The sequence below is a fragment of the Pelobates fuscus genome, chromosome 5, assembly GCF_036172605.1.
Source record: "Pelobates fuscus isolate aPelFus1 chromosome 5, aPelFus1.pri, whole genome shotgun sequence".
NCBI classification, from domain to species: domain Eukaryota; kingdom Metazoa; phylum Chordata; class Amphibia; order Anura; family Pelobatidae; genus Pelobates; species Pelobates fuscus.
This window is the reverse complement of record NC_086321.1, coordinates 273,060,880-273,085,084: the sequence shown is the minus strand read 5'-3', so window position 1 is coordinate 273,085,084 and position 24,205 is coordinate 273,060,880. Positions and strand designations below refer to the sequence as shown.

At 38.3% G+C, this 24,205-nt stretch overlaps 1 protein-coding gene across 4 annotated transcripts in view; it reads left to right on the top strand.

The window, feature by feature from the left end:
- The window catches only part of PALM2AKAP2 (PALM2 and AKAP2 fusion), a 399,409-nt gene that overhangs the window by 335,377 nt on the left and 39,827 nt on the right, over positions 1-24,205 (top strand). Inside the window, exon 1 of one of the 4 annotated variants that reach the window (XM_063455312.1) lies at positions 5,951-6,232. The exons of the other annotated variants lie outside the window; for them this stretch is intronic. Coding sequence (XP_063311382.1) covers positions 6,173-6,232 — 60 coding nt within the window. The 5' untranslated portion in view covers positions 5,951-6,172. Of the gene's footprint in view, positions 1-5,950; positions 6,233-24,205 lie in introns of those variants that run through there. 4 annotated transcript variants of the gene reach the window in all.

Here is a 24,205-nt window from a genome sequence, read left to right as displayed (position 1 = left end):
AAGACTAATGTTATTGAAAGAATATATTGAGCATGCACCATCACTTGATTAGCCTTGTGACCACTTAATAAATATATCATCTTTACTGCCTTAGAATACACTCATTTTAGATATCTTTGTAAACATGGTTTGTGTAAAACTTGAAAAAAGCAGACATTATACATTTTTATAGTGACAATTCCAATATAATGCTAAGAATCATTTACAACTAAAGAAAATATTTTGACCAGATTACTATAGTTTTAATTGTATTGTAGTACATTTATAGTACAAACCTGTTTGATACATTAACTACATTCAAGATAGTAACAGTGCCAAGCTATGCAAACCTTTTTCTGCATGGGGGATCCAGCATATCATGGCCTTTTATTACTTTTTTATTACTAGTTTAAAATGTCATCTGTGTTGAGAAGGCCCTGTGGCCACCCCTTCCATCTGAATGCCACAGAGAAGTGAAAAGTGGAAGATACTGGTAAAAAAATTAATAAAAACAAGCCTGGGGTGTTAAATGTGAGACAGCACTGAGATCAGTGATGTTATATATATTATTATTTATAAAGTGGCAACAAATTCCGCAGCTCTGTACAATAGCACAAACCTGCTTTTTTTGGCATAGTTTGGGTACCCTTATGGCTAGAACAGGGTGTTCCAATATTCAGTCTAGTAAACAAACCAGCAAGTGAGCAAACTATAAATGTGTGGCTTCTGATATAATATAAAGATCCCGTAGATCTTTAGACTCGATCATCAGCTACATTGACGCCTCCTGTGATTCCTCTAGTGGCACCACATGAGATCTCTTTCCCCTGAACAGAAACACTTCACTCCATTGCCCTTCTTTTGTTTCATTTCTTGTGTTCAGAATCTGGATCTGTTCACTGTTAGTGATTAAACTTGCTATTGTTAATTAGTTTCAGTGCTGGACAATACGAACTGTACAGAAACAAGTTCCTACCTGGGTCCTCAAGAAACAATACAAGGTAGTAGTTCAAGTTCTGAATTACTTTACTTGATAATCCATGGTCACCATATTTACTCTAGGCAATGAATGATATTTATTACCAAATATGTATATATCAAAAGGTATGTTCATGTAAAAAATGTTCATCTATTCAAAACAGAGAATTTAAGAAATGATGCTCTTTGGATACTCTATAATGGGATTGTGATTTTTTTCAATAGTTTTTTAATACATTTTTACTACAAGAAGAATATGATCTGAGAATTTCTCTTTATCACCAAGCTTTAAGTGCCAGGTATTCTCTTTAACTCTCTTTATGTGGTTAATATTTTTTGTTTAATTATTTTCACAAATATCACTAGGCTGTCATTTATGTAGATATTCACTGTGCACTTTTACATGCACCAATATACTTTGAAGTAAGTGTTTTATATGTTTATATAAACCCATAAAGTTTGCTCTCTTTAACAATTTTACTGGTCTTGAGCAAGAAATGTTAAACTAAATTGGCTCATCTGTATATTTTCTAGGGACACTGCACATCTGTTATTTTTGCAAGCAAAGAACACTATTATTAACTGAGACTGTGATTAACACAAAGAAAGGGACATCTTTGAGCAGTCTCCTCCTATCTTAACCTTAAATACTTAGCTGGGGCTAAAGGATATCCAGACTTTAACTGTATAACATAACGTTAATAAAAAAAAAAGGTCTGGATGATAATAATAATTAAAATATGTTATATACATTTTTCATAAGGCTGCTGTTGTAAATGTCTGGAGTTGATGCCCCCCTCCTTCTCCTTTACTGTTACTAATGAGGAATACAAAAAAAAAATACTTGTTTTTCTCTGTTTTTCGGAAGATCCCCAATGTATGCAGAAACTGGGAAAGGAAGGGACATATTTTTAAGTCAATAAAAATGAAAATCCAGTGCACTCCCTTATCTACTAAACAGCAACCTTGGTGCTGACAGATTTTGTTAGTTTTTAAAAACTCCATATCTGAAAGCTAGGAAGACAGAAAAACTATGGAAACCTTGGCTTGCCCTATATAACAGCCAACACATCTAAGATGTTTCACAAGAATAAGAGACATTCCCCAAAAACACCTAATCTAGGCAAAAAATAATAGGAGTTTAGTTACATTAGTGAGTCCATGCACATTCACTGGCAGGCGACTAATCAGGAGTAATGCAGGATTTTCCATTTTCATTGGATGTCAGGCTGTGCCAATACAGCCTTACCTCTAATGTGAGTAGTTATTAATAAGAATCCAAAGACCCTCTAAAGGGACTGTTCATCTGTAAATTATAAGTCTGCAACTACACTTATTGGGGTAAGTTGGGATTTTGTACTGCAGTAACGCAGGCTCGTTGCCTCGGTGTTCTCTTTGACTCCGACCTCTCCTTCAAGCCTCATGTTCACTCTATCACCAAATCCTGTCATTTCCATTTCAAAAACATTGCGCGCATCCGCCCCTACTTAACGCCAGATGCGACTAAGGTGTTGGTCCATTCCACTGTACTTTCTCGCCTTGACTACTGTAATCCGCTTCTCAGTGGTCTTACGTGCTCCCAACTTGCGCCGTTACAGTCCATAATGAATGCGGCGGCGAGGCTCATCTTCCTGTCTGCCCGCACCTCCCATGCCTCACCCTTCTGTCAGTCCCTACATTGGCTTCCTATAAAATATAAAGCTCAATTTAAAATTCTGGTTCTTGCTTTCAAATGTCTACATAATGCTGCTCCCACCTATCTATCCTCCCTTATACACAAGTATGTCCCGTCTAGGCCCTTACGATCTGCTGAAGACTTACGTCTATCTTCTGTCCGTACTCCCACCTCTGATGCTCGCCTTCAAGACTTCTCGAGGGCTGCACCGTTCCTGTGGAACTCGCTTCCCTCCTCCGTTAGATGCTCACCCAGTCTCCACTCCTTCAAAAAATCATTAAAAACCCACTTCTTCATAAAAGCGTATCAATTAAACTGTTAATAGCTCCCAACTGATTCCTCTTCTGCAACTGTCACTAGTCTAATACTATCCTTACCTTTTGTGTCATTTTACCCCACTCCCTCTAGCATGTAAGCTCATTGAGCAGGGCCCTCAACCTCTCTGTTCCTGTGTGTCCAACTTGTCTGGTTACAACTACATGTCTGTTCGTCCACCCATTGTAAAGCGCTGCGGAATTTGACGGCACTCTATAAACAATATAATAATAATAATAATAATAATAAGTATATGGAATATGTGGTTGGGAGGCATATGAGTATAACATTGTATGTAGAAAAGTGAGAGAATATGAATTATCAAGCATATCACTTTTACCAGTACACAGGGGAGATGGAATTGCTGTAAGGAATTAGGTTTATTGGTCATATTGTGATACATTTAATAAATTACACATAGTGAGCGATCAAAGTTTTTGTAGCAAGCCAATAATATTAATTTAAAACTTAGATACAGCAAGCCTCATGGTGGTTTTAACATGTTTGTGTTCCTGACCCTATAGTGTTCGTTTAACTTTGTGGCTCACTCCACTGACTGATTATATGTCCACAATCCTTTTAAAACCACCTCTGTCAGGAAAACATGATTTTGATAACATTTATACTAGTATGTTATGTAATAATGATAAATATAATTGAATTATATGAGGATTAAAAAAGAAAACATCCTTTTCTTTAAAAAGGCCACTAAGTGGGGGGCGGGGCCTGACCAACATGGCCGACAGACATACATGTGGTGAGCTCCTCTCACAAATCAAGCGAAACAGGGCAAGAAATGAGTTTATACCCACAAAACTGCAGCTCAAGAGACGGTACACAGCACCTGCACAACAGGGTATGCTCATAGATGACTCCAGAGACTCACCCGCTGATCCGGCATCAAGCGACACTTATGAGGCCTACACACGCGGCAAAACCCATGGGAGGAGGAAACGGCCGATCCTTCAACCTGGGGCTGCAAGGCTACAGCAAACGACCTGTTCCCCCCCCCCCCTCTGGACCGGTTGGGGTCATCCCGGTCCCTGCTGGGGGAGAAGCAGGAGAGAGTACCTCACCGAACCCCACTGCCGACTCCCACACCCGCGCCGCACTTAACATGGCCGACGGAGCAGGGGAAAACGACGCAGCTACCTGGGAAAGCAAATTTAATGCAAAGTTTGAAGCGATATGTACAGCGTTCTGGTGCCGGATTAAAACCCGTGCAGAACAGACGCGACTGCCTACCACTCAATCAGAGGTTCCTCTCCAATGTCAGCCGTACACCCGGGGAGACCTCTGTGACCTGAAGAAACCCCTGGCCCAACAAGGGACCGTCGGCAAGAAGGCGCGAGTGCCCCCTAAGGCCTCAGGCCGAAAACACACAGCACCCAGGTCAGCCAAACGACCCCCCGCAAGACAAGGACAGACCAGCAAAGCACCGCTGACCTGCACCCAAACACAAGGCAAACAGGGCCTCCCTTCAAGACCCGTTGGCCAGATCCTCCAGAGCCTCCACGCGTTCCCGCCAAGTGGAGTGGGCTGACAACAAGCTCCAAACATGGACGTACACTCTAAATGTATCATTGATCCAGCAAACGGACTATGTCAATTTACGGGATATAGAAAAGCGATGTTTTCTCTATTGTTTTCCCCCCTCTCTCCTTAACCACCTTCCGCTATTAATACTGGTAATAATGCTAATGCTACAGGTAACATGATAGTAATATAGACCATACCACCCCTCTTAACCCAGCAGACACCCCACGCAGCATACATGTATAGCACACATAAGACATACTCCAGCTTGACAACAATTATATATGTATGCTTACTAACCAGCACGCAGGTTAGACAGGAACCTTCTTATATGCCTGCATAGATCTTGTTTGTTTACTAACCTAATCTGTGACATGGTCTCCTTTTCGTTATAGCATGACCTTCACCCCTACCTTTTCCTAAACCACGCTACCAATCGGAGGGCAAAGCGACTGTTCATTCTAGGTGGTTAGAAGTGTACGATGTAAACCTGTTTGTTTTTTCGTTTCATAAAAAAAAAAGTGCAATGTCTCTAATGCCATGTAAACATATGTGAAAGCCAATCGATCTGCACCAGCTATTGTGGCAGTGCAAATTACATGTTTTCTCTCTGCACGAACAAAATAAAGAATTAAAAAAAAAAAAAAAAAAAAGGCCGCTAAGCTTTGTTTTCTTTTTTTTTATAAAACCAACATTCAAGGTACCAGCTGTTCTCCATTAATAGTAACACTGAGAAGCCAATGCCACATAAACTTGTGCAGCGTCTGAGGTTTCCATGGTGATGTTGGCATTCCTTCATTGAAAGCTTTGCTATGGAATGCATGTTACCCATGCTTTAAAAGCAGCAAACACCATGTTAACTCTTTGAGTGCCAGGCCAGAAGGCACAGTTTTGCGTTCCTTTATAACTAGAACATTTATACGAAAACTTGAAGCTCCACAATTGTTCACTAGTAAACACTAGTGCCATAAATGTAAAAAATAAATAAAGAATAGGCACTCTTACAGTAGATGTCCTGTGTTACCCTAAAAAAAAATTAATTAATAGAGTTAATTCTAAAGTGTGAATTGATTCTCACTGAATAACCCTGTAAGTATTTCTGGTATTTTGGTAAAATAACAATGTGAAATTTTGCGAAGGATTGCTTTATCACAACAGAATATACAAATATATATGACATTGTATATAGGTATATTATTGTTAAAGACATTCAATATCTTTCCTCTTTAATTTGACGCATGTATAACCCAGGCTTCTTGTGCTCAGTCAGTGGGTTAAATACCCAAGCTATAAAATGCAAAAGCTTACACTCTTAAGTAATCTGCCTTTGTCAGTAAGAGAGTTTGAAAGAGAGGCGGGCAGGTTCAAGGGGTTATGGTAATTGAGTTTGATCTAAGCTCCTCCTGAGAGAGAAATCTCCTTATCCCACATTACTTTCACAGTCATCCTCCCAGACCCTGGATGCAGATAGAGGTTTGTTTCCTAAGGCTGTAAACTTCACATTAACCTGACTGCAAGGTACCTCAACTACTTAAACAAGAAATTCACTTTGTTGCTAGGATCAGTGCAGAGGAGAAGACTTGCACTCTTTGAAAGGCATGTCTGTCTTCAGCCTCCATTAGTAAATAACACTGGATCTGAGTAGTCTTTCATACTAACTACTAGGCTAACAAGAATACATTGCCAAAGATGTTCAGGTACACGGCACCATGGCAAGTGCTTTGTCTGTCTATGGACCAAAGTTTACGGGTAAGAACACAGTACTTTATTCTATATATGGATATGCTTTTCATTTCATGTATTTATTATAACATTGTGGCTTATATGGATGAAGTAAGTAGGCCAGGACTGAGCAATTTAGGCTTCATTGTTGGACTTCAAATGCCACCATGCTAAATTGTTTTTTTAAGGAGGTAGAAGTTGTAGTCTGGTGTCCAGTGCCAGCTCCCACTAATTGGTGAACCTTGTTAAACTACATTGATCATGTGCTTAAGTGAAAGGTGATAATCCCTGTAATTGTCTATGTCATCAGATTGCCCAGAATTCGCTAATCGTGGCTAACCTATATCTGTCTTCAGTAACTTCCAATCATTTAAAGTCATTAGAAGAGGATAAATACATTGCATTAATTATCTAGCCACACAGTCTTGGAAGAGTGACAGAATGATGCAAGCTATATTTATTTTGGTGGGTTTCAGCAAAGGGTTTACTTGTATGATACGTTACCATTTTGAAAAATTGTTAATTTAGTATGCTTTATAGGAACCAATTTGTGAAAACGTATTTTGAAGAAGCACTTAACTTTTGAAAAATAATCTTGTATCTTTCAAGCACAAGAAAATTTCTGCTGGGTTCATTGGCATCTTTTTTTGATAGATATTTTATTTTTATATTATTTAAGTAGTGCTGGATTACATTATGGGGCTGGATATAAACCAGAATTCTATGAGTGTAAAAGTATTTGCATGTGTCTGATAAATGTACATGTGTGACATACCGTATATATGATGCATATGATATTATTGTGTGTGACTGACACAGCCTGCATGACAAAATGGTTACATTTTCAATAAGATGTTAACTTTAAAAATATTTATCTCTGCTCTGTAAACCGAACTTTTAATCACACACACGAGGCTCCAATATCTAGCAAGTTATTAAAATTGCAGGAGATAAATTCTAAATTAAACAGATTGTGTAATAAAGAAAGTTCAAACATTAGATATAACTTCACAGGAAGTGTTTGTTTAGGAAGGTTGTGCACCTTACTTGCTGGGAATTGTGACTAGGGCTGCATAACCAAAGTGATTTAACTCCTAAATGGCAGAGAATTAAGCAGTGAGATTGCAGGGGCGTGAGCTATACACCACAACTACTTCATTAAGCTAAAGATGTTTTGGTGACTATAGTATCCCTTTAAATCCACCCATAGTGTCGCAAAGACTGCCACTAAAGGTGCCTCCTCTACAACGATTGAGTGAAACTCAGCTGTGTGACCAAATGCAACTCATAGGAAACTACTGAATTCTAACATTTGAATACATGCAGTGCTTGCCACACATTCACATCAGTACTTCTCTATAAGTAGTACTGGATTAGACCGATGGTTGTTAACATTCAACACTTCTGATGTGTTGGACTACATCGCCCTTTTTATTTACCCAATTATGGTAAAGCATTAAGAAACATGTAATCCAAAAGATTGCAGGTGGTAAAACCTTATTTTCAGGCTTTTACTGTAGATGGGGCAAGGACACTAGGACGCCATAGCATTAGGTATACAGGTTTGTATTCCCAACTTTATAGTGTCCTTTTAAATGTCTGCAGTTCCCCACTGTGGCTCCACTCCCAACACACAGAGATTTTAACACTGCTGTTTTATTATTTTGTTTAAGTACAATCCATTATTCTGTTTATTAATGTGTCTTACAAAAGAATTTAATGAGCTGCTTAAGTGAAAGTTGCTCGGTTTCACTCAAAGAATTAATACAGGAGTTTCTTGCTGTGTAAAACTGTAGTCATCTAAATCTGATATTTGCATTTAGTTTAAAAGCACACTGGGTGTATCAAACTGAAGCTCTTATGTTGCAATTGGTACAAGGCACAAAATGACATGTGATGACATATATTAACATAGCGTTGTGTCTCTGTTGAACAGGCCAGATCCTTGGGATTACAGTATGTGTGTGTGTGTGTGTGTATATATATATATATATATGTGTGTGTGTGTGTGTGCATTGAGCTACCCATTCTCAAGCAAAGATAACAGATACGTTTGAGAATGGCTTTTGGACACTTCCCAGACCCGAGGTCTTGAAGATACTATTCAATATATTCCAATTCAATAGCTTAGGTTTTCAGGATCCTTCAAAAGAAGTATCTGAGAACGTGTGTACATCATACAGTATCTGGAGTCTTTCCTCCTGCTTAGAAAGAGGTCATTATTAAGCCGTCCCCAGTGCCTATTGCATGGAGGTAATTTGTGCATTGCAACTGTTAAGCATCCTGCCTCTCCCTATCTCTCATCTCCCAGGCAATGATGAGATGCGAACCAGCAGGTGTTTTTTTTTTTTTTTTAAATGGACATTATCCTTTAAGATAATTTTATTTTAAGAGAATGACTCAGGTTCTTTTTAGCTAAATGATAATTAAAAAAAAAAAAAAAAAACAGGGTTTACCAAGACATGTAATTCTATACACACTCTGGGACTGAACAGCAAACCCATTTTTCTGAGAATTTATCTGGGACTCAGATGGCTAATGATTGCACCATCTGTAACCTGACCTCCAAGCAAGGTTTCTCAATAAAATTGTGGCTTTCTTTTTCTAAAACATGGGTGAGCTGGTCAAAAAAATCATGCAGAGATTTTTTTTTTTTAATTCTAGAGAGAAGTTTACAAGAAGTTTTTATATATATATATATAATAATTCCAGTATAAAGTGAAAATAAAATGTTTATAGCACGTTATATTTAAATATGAAAAACATTTGAATTGCCATATTGTGCCAGAAATTATTTTGGAGATTTTGGATTTCCTAGTACACAGGTTAGTCCTGACACCAATCGAAGAGCTGTGATTTATTGAGTGTACATGTTAAGTTTATCTATGCCGTTGATCCTCAAGAACAGTGATTTACAAAGCTTCTTTAGTAATGAGATGAATTTCAGTCACTTCAACTACGTGCCACTTGAATCTCTGAAGCCTTTGTAATTCAACAAGCCAATTGAACTTTAATTACTTGGAAGGCAACAAGAACTCAGTTAAAGATTTAAATCTGCCGTATGTTCACACTCTTAAAATACACACGAATGCTAAAAAGGTGGTACACTCCTAAACTCTTTCTAGTTTAACATTCATGTCTTCTGATAGCAGACATATTATGTTCTAGCATACACCTGACCTCTTCTTTCTGATTGGCTGTTTAATTCTTGTTCTAAGTCTAGCATATTTTTTTGATTATTCAAGAAAACAGGAAATGACTGCATGACTAAAATGCATGTTATTTTTTAGGTTTGTACAATGTATTATTAGAAATATCTTCAAAACCACTAAACAACAGAAGTATAAAAAAATATCTGTCGCCATAATAAAATCCAGAAGGTTAAAGATGTAGAGATTTATGATTTCATGTTAAACACTGATTAATTATTGAGAAGTACTATGGTATTTTAAAGAACATCTGCTAGTTTTATCCGTGTGTCCATGACATAGTAACGTTGGACAGAGGATTTACATAATAAAAATAATGCAGTGGAGATTCTGCAGACCTATACAAATATCAACAGCAGATAAATCCATCCAGGTACAGCCATCTTCATAAAACCCTGTATCCCTGTATTTTGGTCATCTGCAATGGTGTAACATTCTTGTGAGATGAAATCAAGCAGTTTTGGTGTATAGATCATGCCACTGTAATCTCACTTCTCAATTCTCTGCCGTTGTGGAATTAAATCACTTTGTTTAGAACGCCCTTGTCACCAGGGCCGGTGCAAGGATTTTTGGCTGCACAAGCAAAAATGGATTTTAACAATTACATACAAACACATTCAGTTACAGTCAAATAAGACTTACAATTATGCATGCAGGACATGCACACTCACAGTCAGACATTTATACTCTGACACACACAGACAACACACTTACTTTCACAGACCCAGAAACACACTCACTTTCGCAGGCCCAGGTACCCGCTCACTTTCGCAGGCCCAGGTACCCGCTCACTTTCGCAGGCCCAGATACTCACTCATGGAGACACAACATAGGTAATGCACCCTTAGTCCTTGTAGCTCCTCATGCACACTGAGCTCCTGTTGCTGAGAGCTACTAATTCCTTTATGCCCCATAGCGCTCCTCACTGTAACATGCAGTATGTGTGTTGTGGCAGCTCCTACCTGTAGTAGCTGGAGCCAGCCTTCAGAGTGTAAACTTGTTTCCCACTCCCTCGCAGTCTGATGACATATGCCATGTTATGGGAGGGCTGGTTTAAAGCAAGGAGGCTGAGCTTTGCAGACAGCAGCCAATTAAACTTCTGCAGGGCTGTTACAATGTCTCAGGGAGGTCCTGCAGAATCCAGACTTCCATAGTGGGCCTCTGTAGCAGCAGCTCTGCTCTTCAAAACACCGGCAGTGTGTGAGTTGTGAGGGTCGGCTGCTGTGGGCTTAGGGTAGCTGCTAGTTGCATCCTTCACAGGTAGTGCCCAATAACCATGTGCTGTCAGAAATATTTAACAATCCAAGTCTCTGGCCAGATGCCAGAGATTTGGATTTTTCCGCTCCCATCTGAGGCGCCCTAAGGATGTGCTGCGCCGGTCCTGCTTGTCACACCATTCTGCATGTGACTTGCACAGCCTTCCTAAATACTTCCTGTGAAGAGAGGCCTAATGTTTAAACTTCCTTTATTGCACATTATGTTTGATTCAGAATGTCCTATACCCTGCTTAGTTATTGGCCTTCTATAGTGTTCTAGACTTAGGAGCCTCCTGTGTTTGATAAAAGTTAAATTTATAGAGAAGATAATTCAAACTACTAAAGTAAGTTAACATCTGATTGAATATACAACTATTTTTAATGCAGGTGGTGTGAGTCACAAACAGGGAAGGTGTGGCTAGGGCTGCATAGACAGAAACAAAAGTGCTTTAACTCCTAAATTGCAGAGAATTGAGCAGTAAGACTGCAGGGAAATGCTCTATACACCAAAGCATTAGTGCCTGTAATGTCTCTTTAACATACATTGAGATGGAGTTGCCTGACACTTAGTGCAGTCTCCCAAGAACTAAAACTTAGATATTGCATAATTGTATACATTAATAAAAGAAGTGACATTTAATTAGGGTAGTCACCTTGCCAGTATTTGAGGTATTGAAAAAAAATACATGCAATGCAATTTCCTGTATTTTCTTCTGACTGCTCTTGAAGAGTGGTGAACGAAATGGAGCCAGAATATCCACCTCTATTGTATAGGGCACGTACACACACTGTACACACACAATGACACACACTGCCACACACAAACCCATAATATACACACTCAGACACAATATGCACACACTTCTATACACACACTAAAAGTCAATACACAGTGAGACGCACACTCAGACACAGTACACACTTTGCACACACTGCTATACACACAATCATTCAGACTGTATAATGCAGATGCTATAGACAGGATACACAGCACACTCAGACACAGTGCACAAACTCAGGGCTGATCCTGGGTGGGTGCAAAGCGGCCATGCGCTCTGTAGATAGAGATGGATCGGCATGGATGGTGTGCAGCACTTGGCGTCACACCCTCAAAGTGCGGCAGAGCTCAAAGGCAAAAGTTACAAGCGGACAGCTTTATTTATTTAACATTTTAAAAGAAAAAAAAATATTAAAACCATTCTTTAATGTCTCTTGTTATCGACCATTGAAGGCTGTATAGCCTATGCTCTATAGTTTTAAAAAAACAGAGATCATTTATCCATTAATTCTGCAAAGCAATGCAGGCCTACTTTACAATCTAAAGAGTGGATGTTAAAGCCATGTCTTTGGGACACAGTTTAATCTTTACTTCTGTACCAGTTTTCATAACAATTGTATGAGTTTTATGAATGCAGAACCACCTGAGAATTGTAATTGCATGTATTCATAAATAGCCCTTTGGTTAAGCATAGCGTAACTCTAAGGTTGATCTTGGCAGGCTGCCTCTGTACCTGACTCCACTGCCAAAAGTAATGAAACCTGTGCTGACAGTTCCTCAGAGCTGTCATTGTTTTTTTATTTTTTTATTTAAAAGTAAAGATTACCCATAATATAGCCTCAGTGTATTAATTTGTAGTGCATACATATGAGAAGACATCTGGTTTCATGTTTTGGCTTATCCTTGTTGAGTAGCGGCAGCCATTTTGTTGGGTAAGTTGTAATTCTGAAAAAAGACCAAACAACTGACCAAAATATAGTAGGTGTTATCAAATTTTGAGCTCAAACACAGGGTGAATACATTTCAAAATTTGTTCTGAGATGATTCCCGTTTCCACATGGTCTAGGTTTCCAAAAGGTCAGCAAATATATATTTGCACATATGTATTTATTACAAATACTCCACATAGGCTATAATTCATGAATTTTTGACATTTTTAATGGTGGAGCCAGTTGTTCCCAGGTTGCTCCTCACCCTTTCCCCTGAATTTTAGTGTTCTTGCTTTTTAACATGTTTAACCCCTTAAGGACAAAGCTTCTGGAATAAAAGGGAATCATGACATGTCACACAAGTCATGTGTCCTTAAGGGGTTAAAAACAGACTAAAATAATCATGTTTCAGAAGCCAGTTAACCAAAGTCCACATACACATTATAAAGGTCTGTAGAAAAATTGCTGCTTTAGAAACAAGTTCTGAAAAAAGTATATTCCTGTAAAAAGAATCATATTTTTAGTGTCACATTTTAGAATCAGAAAATAATGTTACATCTTAAGCATTCCATGTACTGAATTCCTTATCTGGCATGAGTTGTGTCTTTATATTTACACCTATTTTTCCCTGCATGGAAACAGCAAATTGCCCTAATTCAGCATTCTGTGCTCTGCATGGAGCTGTATGAATGTTGTGTTTATATTCACCAAAATGACTGTTGGCTCATTGATTGGCAGGGACACAGAGGCTGCTCTGTTTCAAGAAATGTAGTGAAAATCTTGAAAACAAGCTGGGAACCTCTTGACTGAAGAAAGACAGTGAATTCCTCTGTAACATGGTATTTACTTAGTAATGACATGTAAGGGCAGAAAGATAAAATGGGTGGCTTACTTATTATGAAAAAGAATGTATTTGCCAATCAGTTTGGATTTGATGGGATACTCCCTATGTTTCTTTCCTTACCCCACCATCTTGCAGCGATTCTAGCTATTACACACATTTTTGTTGATTAAAATGGTTAACGTGGGCAATAATGATGCAGACTTTTTTGGATACTTTGTATAATTTATGTGAATAAAACGTTGTGAATAAGACCAAGCCCCATTGCATTCACTGTATAAGATGAGCTCTCTTTCTTTATAACAAGGAGTAGGTGGGTGGAAGAAAAAACTAATCTGCAAATAGAAAATTCAGGAGTGTTTTGGCACCTACTCAGGGTAAGTAGTTGGAATGTTTAAGAATGGTTTGACAACTGAACAAGGGTGTGCTGGGCACTAGGCAACTCAGGCTCTGCCTCTACAAGCACCCTGTAAATGTAGGGCATTGCAGGCCTTAGCTCAATAGAGCTAATGGGTGCTTGACACCTGGAGCTTCCATCAGGAAGAGGCGAATAGCACAGTCCTCAGCTACTTACCCTGGAAGTGAGCCAGGGTACTCTTGGCACCATAAGCGACTACAGGGAGCAGTCGTGGTTATGGTGCTTGTGATGTTGCTTTTAGCAGGCACACAGTAGAAAGAATTTTAATTCAATGGACATCCAACGTTGATTTGTCACTGACTGGCTCTCTTCTTATCCCCGTTTGTCTCTCTCCCCCAGCTCAATAAATTGTTTGGGCACTTAACATGGTGGTCCAGTTCTACCGGCTACTAGGAGCTACATCACCTTCTTCCACCCAGAATAGAGCAGCTCTCACACAGTGTAATGAACCCTCACTGAGGGGTGGAACTTAAAATGTAATTTCCTATTTTCTAAGTAGCTTCCTGTCCTGATACCTTGCAGTGTGAAGCAGCTGGCCGATGCAGGCATGCAAGTACAGACCAGCTCCTTTACAGACACAACCTTCACCCATGCTTTCAACAAGTAGTACAGGCGACCCCCTAAACCTTGAGGATCGCCTGCAATATTATCTGAGGCTCGACACCTATGCTGGTGCTCCCATTTACTCCTCGGAATCTGCGGCAGTACATTCTAAAAAGCCCTCTGGTGGTCGCTCTCCTAGTAGCCCTATGGGGGTGGCCCTCTGCTACCTGCCCCATGCTATAGGCCATGCTCACCAGTTAAGTGAGTTGTCGGTCTTGAGGCCCCAGTGAGCGTGAGGCCAAATAATTTGCCTAAAATTAGAGAGCCATCTTTGTCCAAGTCTCATCATTCAGAATGGATGAAGAACTAGTGCTGCATTGAAATAAGACATGTGACTTAAGGTTCTGCTCTAGTAGACATGTGTGTTTACATGGTGGATTTTTTAGCAAAGAGTGAGAAATCAGTGTGTTTACCTTAACATCTCTCCTTAGCATTGCAGTGTTCTTCTTCACACCAATCTTCAGTGCGTGATGGCTACATTAAGCCACATCAATAGTGTACTATTAGACACACATACAAAAGAAAACTAAATATTTGCCTTGTAGGATCCTCCATTGATGATCTGGCACACGCACAATGAGATGTTCTAGGCTCTTTGTCGTTTTTTCCCAAAAACCTTTTTGTTTATATCGTCTGTTTTTTTTTTTTTTTTTTTTTTTTTTTATTTTTGAGGAGCAATTTCAATACACAAGGTATCAATGATACAGTATTGACTGGATAAGTGTGGATAAACAAGAGATTGTAACATAACATGTCAGGATAAGTTGCACCAATTTTCTTTGTTTTTTAAGAAAAATTATTCAACAAGAAATACAGAAATCAGGTTAAACATGCACAGGTTGGCACCTATAAAGTAGACAAGCTTGATATGTATGGGTAGACAGATCAGGTAAGGAGTCATGAATAGGTAGCTATGCATTCAAGAGGTAACCAATGATTTAATCAGTTGGTGCGGTTATTCATCATTCCGTCTTACTACATGAGGTATGAGTGTGCCAGGGATATTCTTATGTCAGGTAGGATGCAGGCATTTAAGATCTAACAGTTAAATTCTAGACATAGAGTAAGGTATGAGATGGATGGCTAGAAATTGGTGTGTCGAGCTGTCAGGGTTGTAGATTGCTGTTGCTGAGTGTAGTTAGGGGCTCAGGTGTTTAAGCTCATCTCTAATGTGAGTACCCGTAACCAAGCAGGTGGCGGGGGAGATAAGGATGCTTGCCAGCACTGAATCGGTGGTTAGACCACCGTTGTCTGCAGTATGTCGGGTGTCGTAGGGCTTATGTGTAGCGGTACATTAATACATATTCAGGAGTGAAGACTGAAAAGAAAAGAGCACAAATCATAACAGTGAGCAGATGTCTGCACAATGATGACCGTCGGGAACCCCAAAAGTAGTCAGGTGGCCCCGTGAGGTTTCTTCTTTAATTCTCGGTACAAAGGGTACCATGTTGGAAGGGTCCCAGACACCCAGTGTCATCTGGTGGGTCGAAGAGCGTGTAGATATGCAAAGTCCCAAGGCCTTCAGGAAACTTGGTGCCTCTGTTGCTGAGCTAAGCTTCAGTACTTTCATATTATGTGTCACCTTCTTACTGCCCTTGTATCATAGCTACAAGTGGTGTATTGGAGGTGATATATATATACCCCTCTATTAGTGACAAACTTCCAGTTGACACTTGGTGTTGCTACACTGTTATATTGGTTACACTTTAGTTCTTTGCAGTTTTTCCCATAATAGTGACGTTGAATCACAGAACTTTATATTGCCTTCTATTATAGCCACAAATGGTTTACTGCAATGGACATTTAACCTGGTTTAGGTTTTTCAAATCCCATCCCTATCATCCTCAGCCAGCAACCTATACAGTCCCACACAGAGTCTCCCCCTATGTATTTGTATATAGAGCCTTTATTCGATTGTGGCTCTTCTCAATGGGTTTATATTGTATGTCTTTTCTCCTTTCAATTAAATAAAATGTATAATTTTTATACTATATTAGCTTTATATTTCAAGGAACCTTTTGTGCCCATTGGATTTTTATCCTATGGACATTTGTGTACTTTCTCTAGCTGTTTTTAGGTAGTCCCTAATGAAAAAATGCATAATTAAATGCATGTATTATCTGGGGGTATGCCTACTAAACAGTGGAGTGTCCCTTTAAGGTTGTTAGGTCAAGCAGGGGTTTTGTGTGTGACAACTGGGGGGTTTTATGTGACATTTAATCAGTGCAAATATTTGGAGTGTAAAAAACATTAAAGTTACTTTGAATTCCGAGTAATCAAATTAAAACTGGACAAACCAGCTTGCATTTTGGTCCCCAAAAAGTCTGTATAAGCTCCTCTGAGATTTTGGCAGAATTTATTTGCTTGTTGGGCACTTTACAATCATATTTGGGACCAAGACAGCCAATACAGATGAATTATTTAAGCGCCTTTTTTGACCTTTGTTCATAGCTGTTAGAGTCACAGGATGTCAGCCTGTAAAAACTCACATTAAGTCCATCTCCATATGCTATGCTTTTAATGGTAAACTCAATTTACTGTGAGTGCTGTACATGTAAAAAAGGGACATTTGTCTTCTTCAATGATTTTCCTATGGGGAGTTTTTTAAACTAACCAGAAATTGTGGTAAGATTTCACCTGACTTGCAAAATTTAGAATAAAACAAACCTCATTCCATAGAAGGAATGTTTGGCCTAAATTTGGAAGTTGATGGCATAAATCTCAGAATCACTGGTTAATAAATACCTAGAATGTCCTGTGTTACTAGATAAGAATTACTCATCACTGGAGGGTGCTTGGCACACCCAACCAGGGGTGAATTTGTATTTGCCAGGGCTACGTTTCCACTCGCCAGTGCCTAGTGGGTTGGTGAATATATTGAGCCTTGGCTTAGAACTATATTTTATAGCAAAGTTATAAAGCGAGATATTGCCACTAATAACTGTGTCTGTGATATGCTGTTTCTAGTTATTATTAGCATTACATGTGCTAACAGCATTAAAAATGATTTGTTTATTAAACAAAAAAAAAAAGTATTGTGTTGAATTGGTAAGTTAATTGCAAAATTTAGACCAAACTGACAGCTTTGTAAAATTAGCAGCTAATATGTAATTTATATACTGCTAAAATAACTCACGGAGATCAAGTATTTAAGAGCTGTCAGGGACAGCTTCCATTGTATGATTTTAATTTTCCTTAAACAAATAAACTGTCAATACTACTAGACAAATCGGATGCTAGAGGTGATGTACCACATATTGCTAAATATTTCCACTTTAGTATAAAAAAATTTACAGGGATTATTGGAGTATTACACAGGATTGATGTATGAAATAGTGTATTAGAATTACCTTTCACTACCCATAAAAAATAATATGCATTAAATCGTGTATTAATGTTTGTAGACATAAATCCATGACCTAAAAATTACATATATTAATTCATTGCTAACTGCGTTATAATTTTTAGGATGACAAAAAAAAAAAAAAAAAAAAAAACCACAATACACACATAACTGTGCATTAAACATCTAGTACAGTAAAAGCTGAATAAAGCACATGACAAACAAGAAAAAATTGAGAGCTAGAACGTACAAGGTATAGGTGGAGGAAGGAGAGTAGGGAGGTTAAATATGTTTTTATATAGACTGATCGATTTAAGAATACAGTCTTAATATAATGTATACTAATTTTATTTCAGAATACACAGCCCTGTTTAATTTAAATCATCATCTATGCCCAGTGGAATGTTAATAGGCATGCAGCACCAGTCTTGGGCTTCCTTTCTTGGTCTCATGACAGTGACGGTCACATTAGCAGCACTCAGTCATTCAAGCTTTCCATAATTGCATTTGTGTGCACATTTCCTGATGGCCTGGATTTCTGTTGAAGAAAATTGATTTAGGGTATTAAGAAATACTCAGAAATTCTGTTGGTAATTGTTTGCTTCAGGATATACTTTTTGTTGCTATTATTATTGTTTTGTTTTGCTTGGTTGGAAAAATATGACCTTCGGGGTTAGGCTTTGAAATATTTTTGCATCTTCTGCCAAAAGCTATGGTGCATTAAGCAAACTGGAGTTATTCTTCACTTAGAACCAGACTAACCTCAGGAATGAATGCGGTTTATTTCCCTCGATGTCCCACATTACATGACAAAGATGGAGACAGATACAATGGGGCAATTTGCCATGAGGTTTAAGCCTACCTACGCTGGTTAAAGTGTCTGTTTAAGCATAAGTCTTTTAAGCCAGAGGCACATTTCATTTTTGGAGTTGGAACCTCATTTTAATCTCAGAGATTTTGTGACCTCCCAAATGTTAAATGTTGTAGTTTGAGTCCCTCTCACTCCCAGACCCCTGGTTTCTTAATATCACTGGCATTAATCTCATCATGTTCCTCCTTTGCCCACTCTACCCTCTTCGTTGCAGCATCCCCCCTCCATTGCTGCTCCTAATTTCTGTTGTATCTTCTCTTGCATCTGACATGCTTTATCCCTTTCTCTTCTAGTGATTTTTACCACTGCTCTCCCAAACGTTTCTGTTACCCTCTCTACATCTACTCCATGATTCACCAAGCTAGCCTCCCCTATAATTCCTGTCTTAATCCATCTTGAATATGTTCTGTCTCATTTTCCCATTCATTTTGCCACCTGTCATCTATGCCTTCTCCTCCCCTTTTGCATGTCCTTTCCCTTTTTTCTCGCTGTGCTCCTCTCCTCCCTTCCGTAATAATTATTCTCTTTTCTGTTGTTTTTAGTCTATATTATTACATATATAACTTTGTGGCCTTTAACCTCAAAATTTATATGATCCATCAATTGTTTTTTTTTTTTCCCAGTTGACTTCCAGGATACATATTGATTCAGTTATAATATTGTGAACATGGAATAACTTAAAAAAAAAAAAAAAGTGATAGTGAGGCAGTGCATCCAGTTAGGTCAATTGTGTAGCATTTTAATGCATATACATTCTCTTATGCTAATTTTTTTGGTATCACACTTTTAAATATCATCGCTTTTTCTAGAGATTTTGTAGTTATTACAAGAAAAGTGTGTCTATTACTTCATTTGTAGTTGAACTATATAGTATCCGTAGTAACAGCAGAAGCAGATGTTGTTGCAAGGGATATTTGTACTTAATGTTCTTTTTCGCAAAGGAACACTACAGGATTAAAAATACAAATCTGCATATTATATATCACTGCAGTTTTCCTGTCCCCCTCCCGAGCAAATATGTTGTAAAAATAATGATTTTACCAAATTTCAGTGCTGCTGGCTTGTCTCCCCTTGCCAACGTCATGGAGGGCGCTTCCACGGTCTGTGCCACTAGAAGAAGAGTTAACTCTGCAATGTAAACATTGCAGTTTCTGATAAATGGCAACGATTTACATTGTAGTGTTAAAGGGACAGTACAACTGCACCCAGACCATTTCACTGAGATGAAGCGGTCTGGGTGGCTATAGTGCCCCTTTAAATTGTCACTTTCAAAAACTGGATCTATGCATGTTAAAATAGTAAAATAACCAACCGGGTTCAATATGAATAAATAAAGTTGTCCAGTTTATGGAAAAAAATATCCCCCAAAACTACACGAACCTTAGTGACAGGCAACACACACTCTCATTTCTACAATGGTCAGCATTTTATTATTTGAGAGAATAAAAATGGCTGCTATTTGTGCAAATAAATGTAAAACTGTAAATTGTTTTGTTCATACGTTTAACTTTTCAATAAGAAAAAGGTGAGCATCTATGTGTGTGAGGTTATACGCCCGATACTTATTTAGAAAGCAATGAGAAACCAGAGACTTTCTGTGATATCTTTACTAGTTCTTGGTTTCACACCACATCAGCAGTCAGTCACCAAAAGAAGTCTCAGATACCAGGGGAAAAAGGCAGTGTAAGAGGCAGGCAGAATTCATTTCTTGCAATTTTTGATGTATTATTTTTCTATAGAATTATAATTTGAGTAGTAAACTGACTACGGAGGGTTCTTTAATGGGAATAAAACTAATACAATGTTGAAAATTACCTATTACTTATGCCAATCTTTTATCATGTGATGTTCTGTTCCCTTTTAAATTTATGTTAAAGATTTAACAAATGGCATCATTGTTAAAGTTCTCCCCTTCTGTATGATTTCTCTATGCTGACTGCCAGATAGAAAGTACAGAGTTTATAACAACGGACGACAGGAAGCTAAGATGGAGGCGGCCGGCTACAGGAAATAAAGATGTGGATTTCTGCATTTAATTTCTTTTTTCACACTTCACAAATACATATTTGTCAAATATGGCGAATTCAATAGACGCAATATTAAAAATCCTGGAAAGTGTCAGATCCCCTTTAAGAGCTTACCTGTTGTCTTTGCATTTGTTCCTGTGCGTGTTCATACTCTGACACTTTGCCCTGTGAAGTACATTAGCCATAAATTATTATTATTATGATGAGGATAATGGTTAAGGAAAAAGTTGGCATTGTGTATGGTACAGCCATCATTTATGATATTGTATAGAGAACAGGATAGCTAAAGCCTCTTCCTGGGACACAGTGGTTGGCATTGTGTATGGTACAGCCATCATTTATGATATTGTATAGAAAACAGGATAGCTAAAGCATTTTCCTGGGACACAGTGGAACTCGTCTGACATGTGTCAATCTCTATACTAAAATGAACAAAGAATTTATGTTCATAGTGCTATGTCGTTGAATAGGTTAATAACGCGTACATAGGATATCTGTAACTTTTGTTGTGTGTGTACTTTGGTGCATTGTAAGCATCCTTCTCTTTGTGCTGCAATAAAGGCTATATATGACATGATTAAAAGAAGATCAGAACTTGAAATGAATGGAGTCAATGGATAAGGAACAGAGAAGCTTTAACTGTATCACCGGCATAATGTATTGTAAAACATAATGGTCTGTCACTTCACACAATGTCTGTCGATCCTCTGGTGTCAGTGCTAGGTAATATTATAACAATAACATGGTAACAGCATCAGCCTCTAAAGGTGTCCTTGAGATTAAGCACTGAGTATAAATAGAACAGAGAGTTCATTGATGCTAAATTGTCTTGACAGACTCATGCAAGGTAAATACACTAACTGTGTGCTTGCTTGTGGGGTATTCTTGTTGCCCACTGTCTGTGAATTAACACAGCTGCTTGCAAACAGAGGTTCAAAGTGAAAACAGAAAGAACAGATGTATAAAGGAAATCCACTTTGTAGTGAACAAAAGAAAGGGGGAAAAAAAGAAATCTCACATCTTATGACCAAGAATAAAGTCCTCATTAATCTCTGATACTGGTACAATTATCTATATAGCGTCAACATAGTCCACAGCAGTGAGCAATAGGTAAAACGACAAACGATTCTAACAAAACACTTTAGACATACAGGAACAGAATATGAAGAGGGCCCTGCCCAAACGATTTTACAATCTAAAAGAAAATGAAACAGACATTAATGGTGCAAATTATGTTCAACTAAAATAAAATATATATTTGAGGGTTATTCACTGGGATTTGTGAAGTAAATTGCTATATATTGGCAAAAAATAACTGAGCAATCTCCAAAACAGCTATTTTTCAATTCAGGTTACTGTGGCTTCCTTGTATTTTTATTAAATTCCCATTTTTGTATAAGGTTCTGTAGGCACCGCTCATGTGGCAACAGAATTGCAAAAAACAAAGGGCGTTTAAAAGGACACTCTGGTCACCATAACAACTTCATTGGAATTAAATGTTATGCCTCAAGGGTTTCCACGGGTGCTAGCTTAGAGGTTAAACTGTTAACAGTTGGTTTAACACCAAATTGCTGAATCACGCGCCCAATCGCCCTGCCCAGTTCCTGCTGCCACAGTCTAAGGCTTGAATCAGAAAGCCACACACAGGTGCACCTAAAACTTTCATCCTATCAGTAACTCTCCATTCACAAAACAACTTGAGAAATATGCCTATGTTTCCTGATTCAACTTTGGACTGCAGTGGAAGGAGATTGGCAGAGCAAGTGGGCGCCCGATTCAAGACTTTGTGGTTAAACCATTTGTTAATGATTTTATTCTGATGAAGTTGTTATGGTGCCAAGTGTGCTCTTTTATATCCCATTGTACAGTGCTACAGAATTTGCTGGCGCTATATGAATAATAAAATATTATCTGGTTAGTAAAATGACATGCTACCATTAAGTGAATTTCTGATACTATAACCATTTCATCTCTCTAAATTGGTCATAGTGTCTACAGTTCCAATGTTATGTCCTTCAGTAATAAACCAGTTTCAAGCCAAGCAGTTTTAAATCCAATTAGGGTCCCTGATCACCCAAAGCCTGGTCCTCCCTGGTGGTATGGCTAAGGTAGAGATTACAATGTCCCTTAGCCATACCAAATCATACCAACAATGGGTGGCTGTGATAGGATGAACGTGGACAGCTGACACCCGTCCCTCACCCTATCACCACTACCTCCAGCTGCTCAAGCTAAAGTTTTGTCACTGAGGGGACAGGCTGTAGGCTTTTTAGCGTTACATCATTATATATGGTATAACACTGAATGTACAGTCAATTCCAGGGGACTCCACACAATATAACCAGCAGTTACAGTGCCTCAAATGTCCCTTTAAGAGTGTGTTAGAGAGAAAAAGAGTGTGTGTATATTACTGTTTATCAGTTTGCCACGGGTAAAAAAAAAAAAAAAACATGTAGATTGTAGCTTGGAATACAGTTTTTCTTTGTAATCTGCACATTTTTTTAAATGTTCTATATTTTACAACAAATGTAATTGTTAAACTGAAAATCTTAACTTATTCTATGACTTAATAATGAACTACAGAGTTATAATTTGAAATCAATATGATTTTCTGATTATGAAACCAGTAGCAAATATGTAAACTTAATTCCATTTCATCTTGTTATCTAGAAGCTTTGATCCATCAACTATTAACAAGAAATTACAATAAAACCATTGATTTTTTTGATTATTTTTTTTTTGGCACTGAAAGTCGTGGTGTCATGATGTACTGAAATAGTTCAAGGATATGAAAAATATGTTCCAAGTTTATTGTTGTTAAAAATGTTTTTGGTTTGAAACGGTTCCTTTTATGAAGCCCTTTCGCATAACACCCAAGTGACCCAGATCCGGTGGAACTATCTCTGTTTGGTATTTCTGTACCTTCTTCCTCAGAAAGCTCAAGTTCATGAGCAAGTGCCATTGTTCATTAAGGCTCTAGATGATCTTGTGCTGAACTAGGCTTATGTAAGGTATTTCTGCCAATATGAGTGGGCATCTGCAGGCAGCATATCTTCTTCTGTCACCCATGACACGAATTGTTATACAGAAATAATACAAGTCTTAAATGACCGGCTTATACATCATTGAAGTTAAGAGTACTGCACCATTTTTATTTTTTTTTTGTCATGAAACAACAAAGCGTTTTAGCACAAGACTGAATATAAAACAAGATTGTAAGCAAAGATACATGTTAAATGTAATTCGACAAGAGAAACTAATGTGACTTAGTTTGCGCTCAGTGGCCATGCGTCTGTGAACTTGACTCATGCAACATGTTAATGGACGCCGGCCTCTGTGGATCCACGCCAAATTATAACTCCAAGTCCTCCCACGTTGCGTGTGACTTAACGCGGGAGACGTGCGCGCGCGTGCGTTCTGGGGTCAAAGGTCGATTTTTGGCCAGTCAGATTTGTAAAGGGCTTTTTTAAACGCATTTTTACTTTTCCTCATTGCCCTGTCGTGGTTTCCCTAGTGGTTGTCCAAGAGTGTGTTCATGAGCGTTTATTTTCTTGTTATTGACTTTGGCTTCGTTTGACTTCCCTGTATTTTGGTATCCCTGACTTTTGACTTCCCCTCATCGTTGTGTCTCCTTCTGTGTCCCTGACCTTGGCTAGTATTCTGACTATTCTTGAGTACGTTTAGTCCGGCCATTCTAAGGCCTGGTAAGACGTTACCTTTTAGTC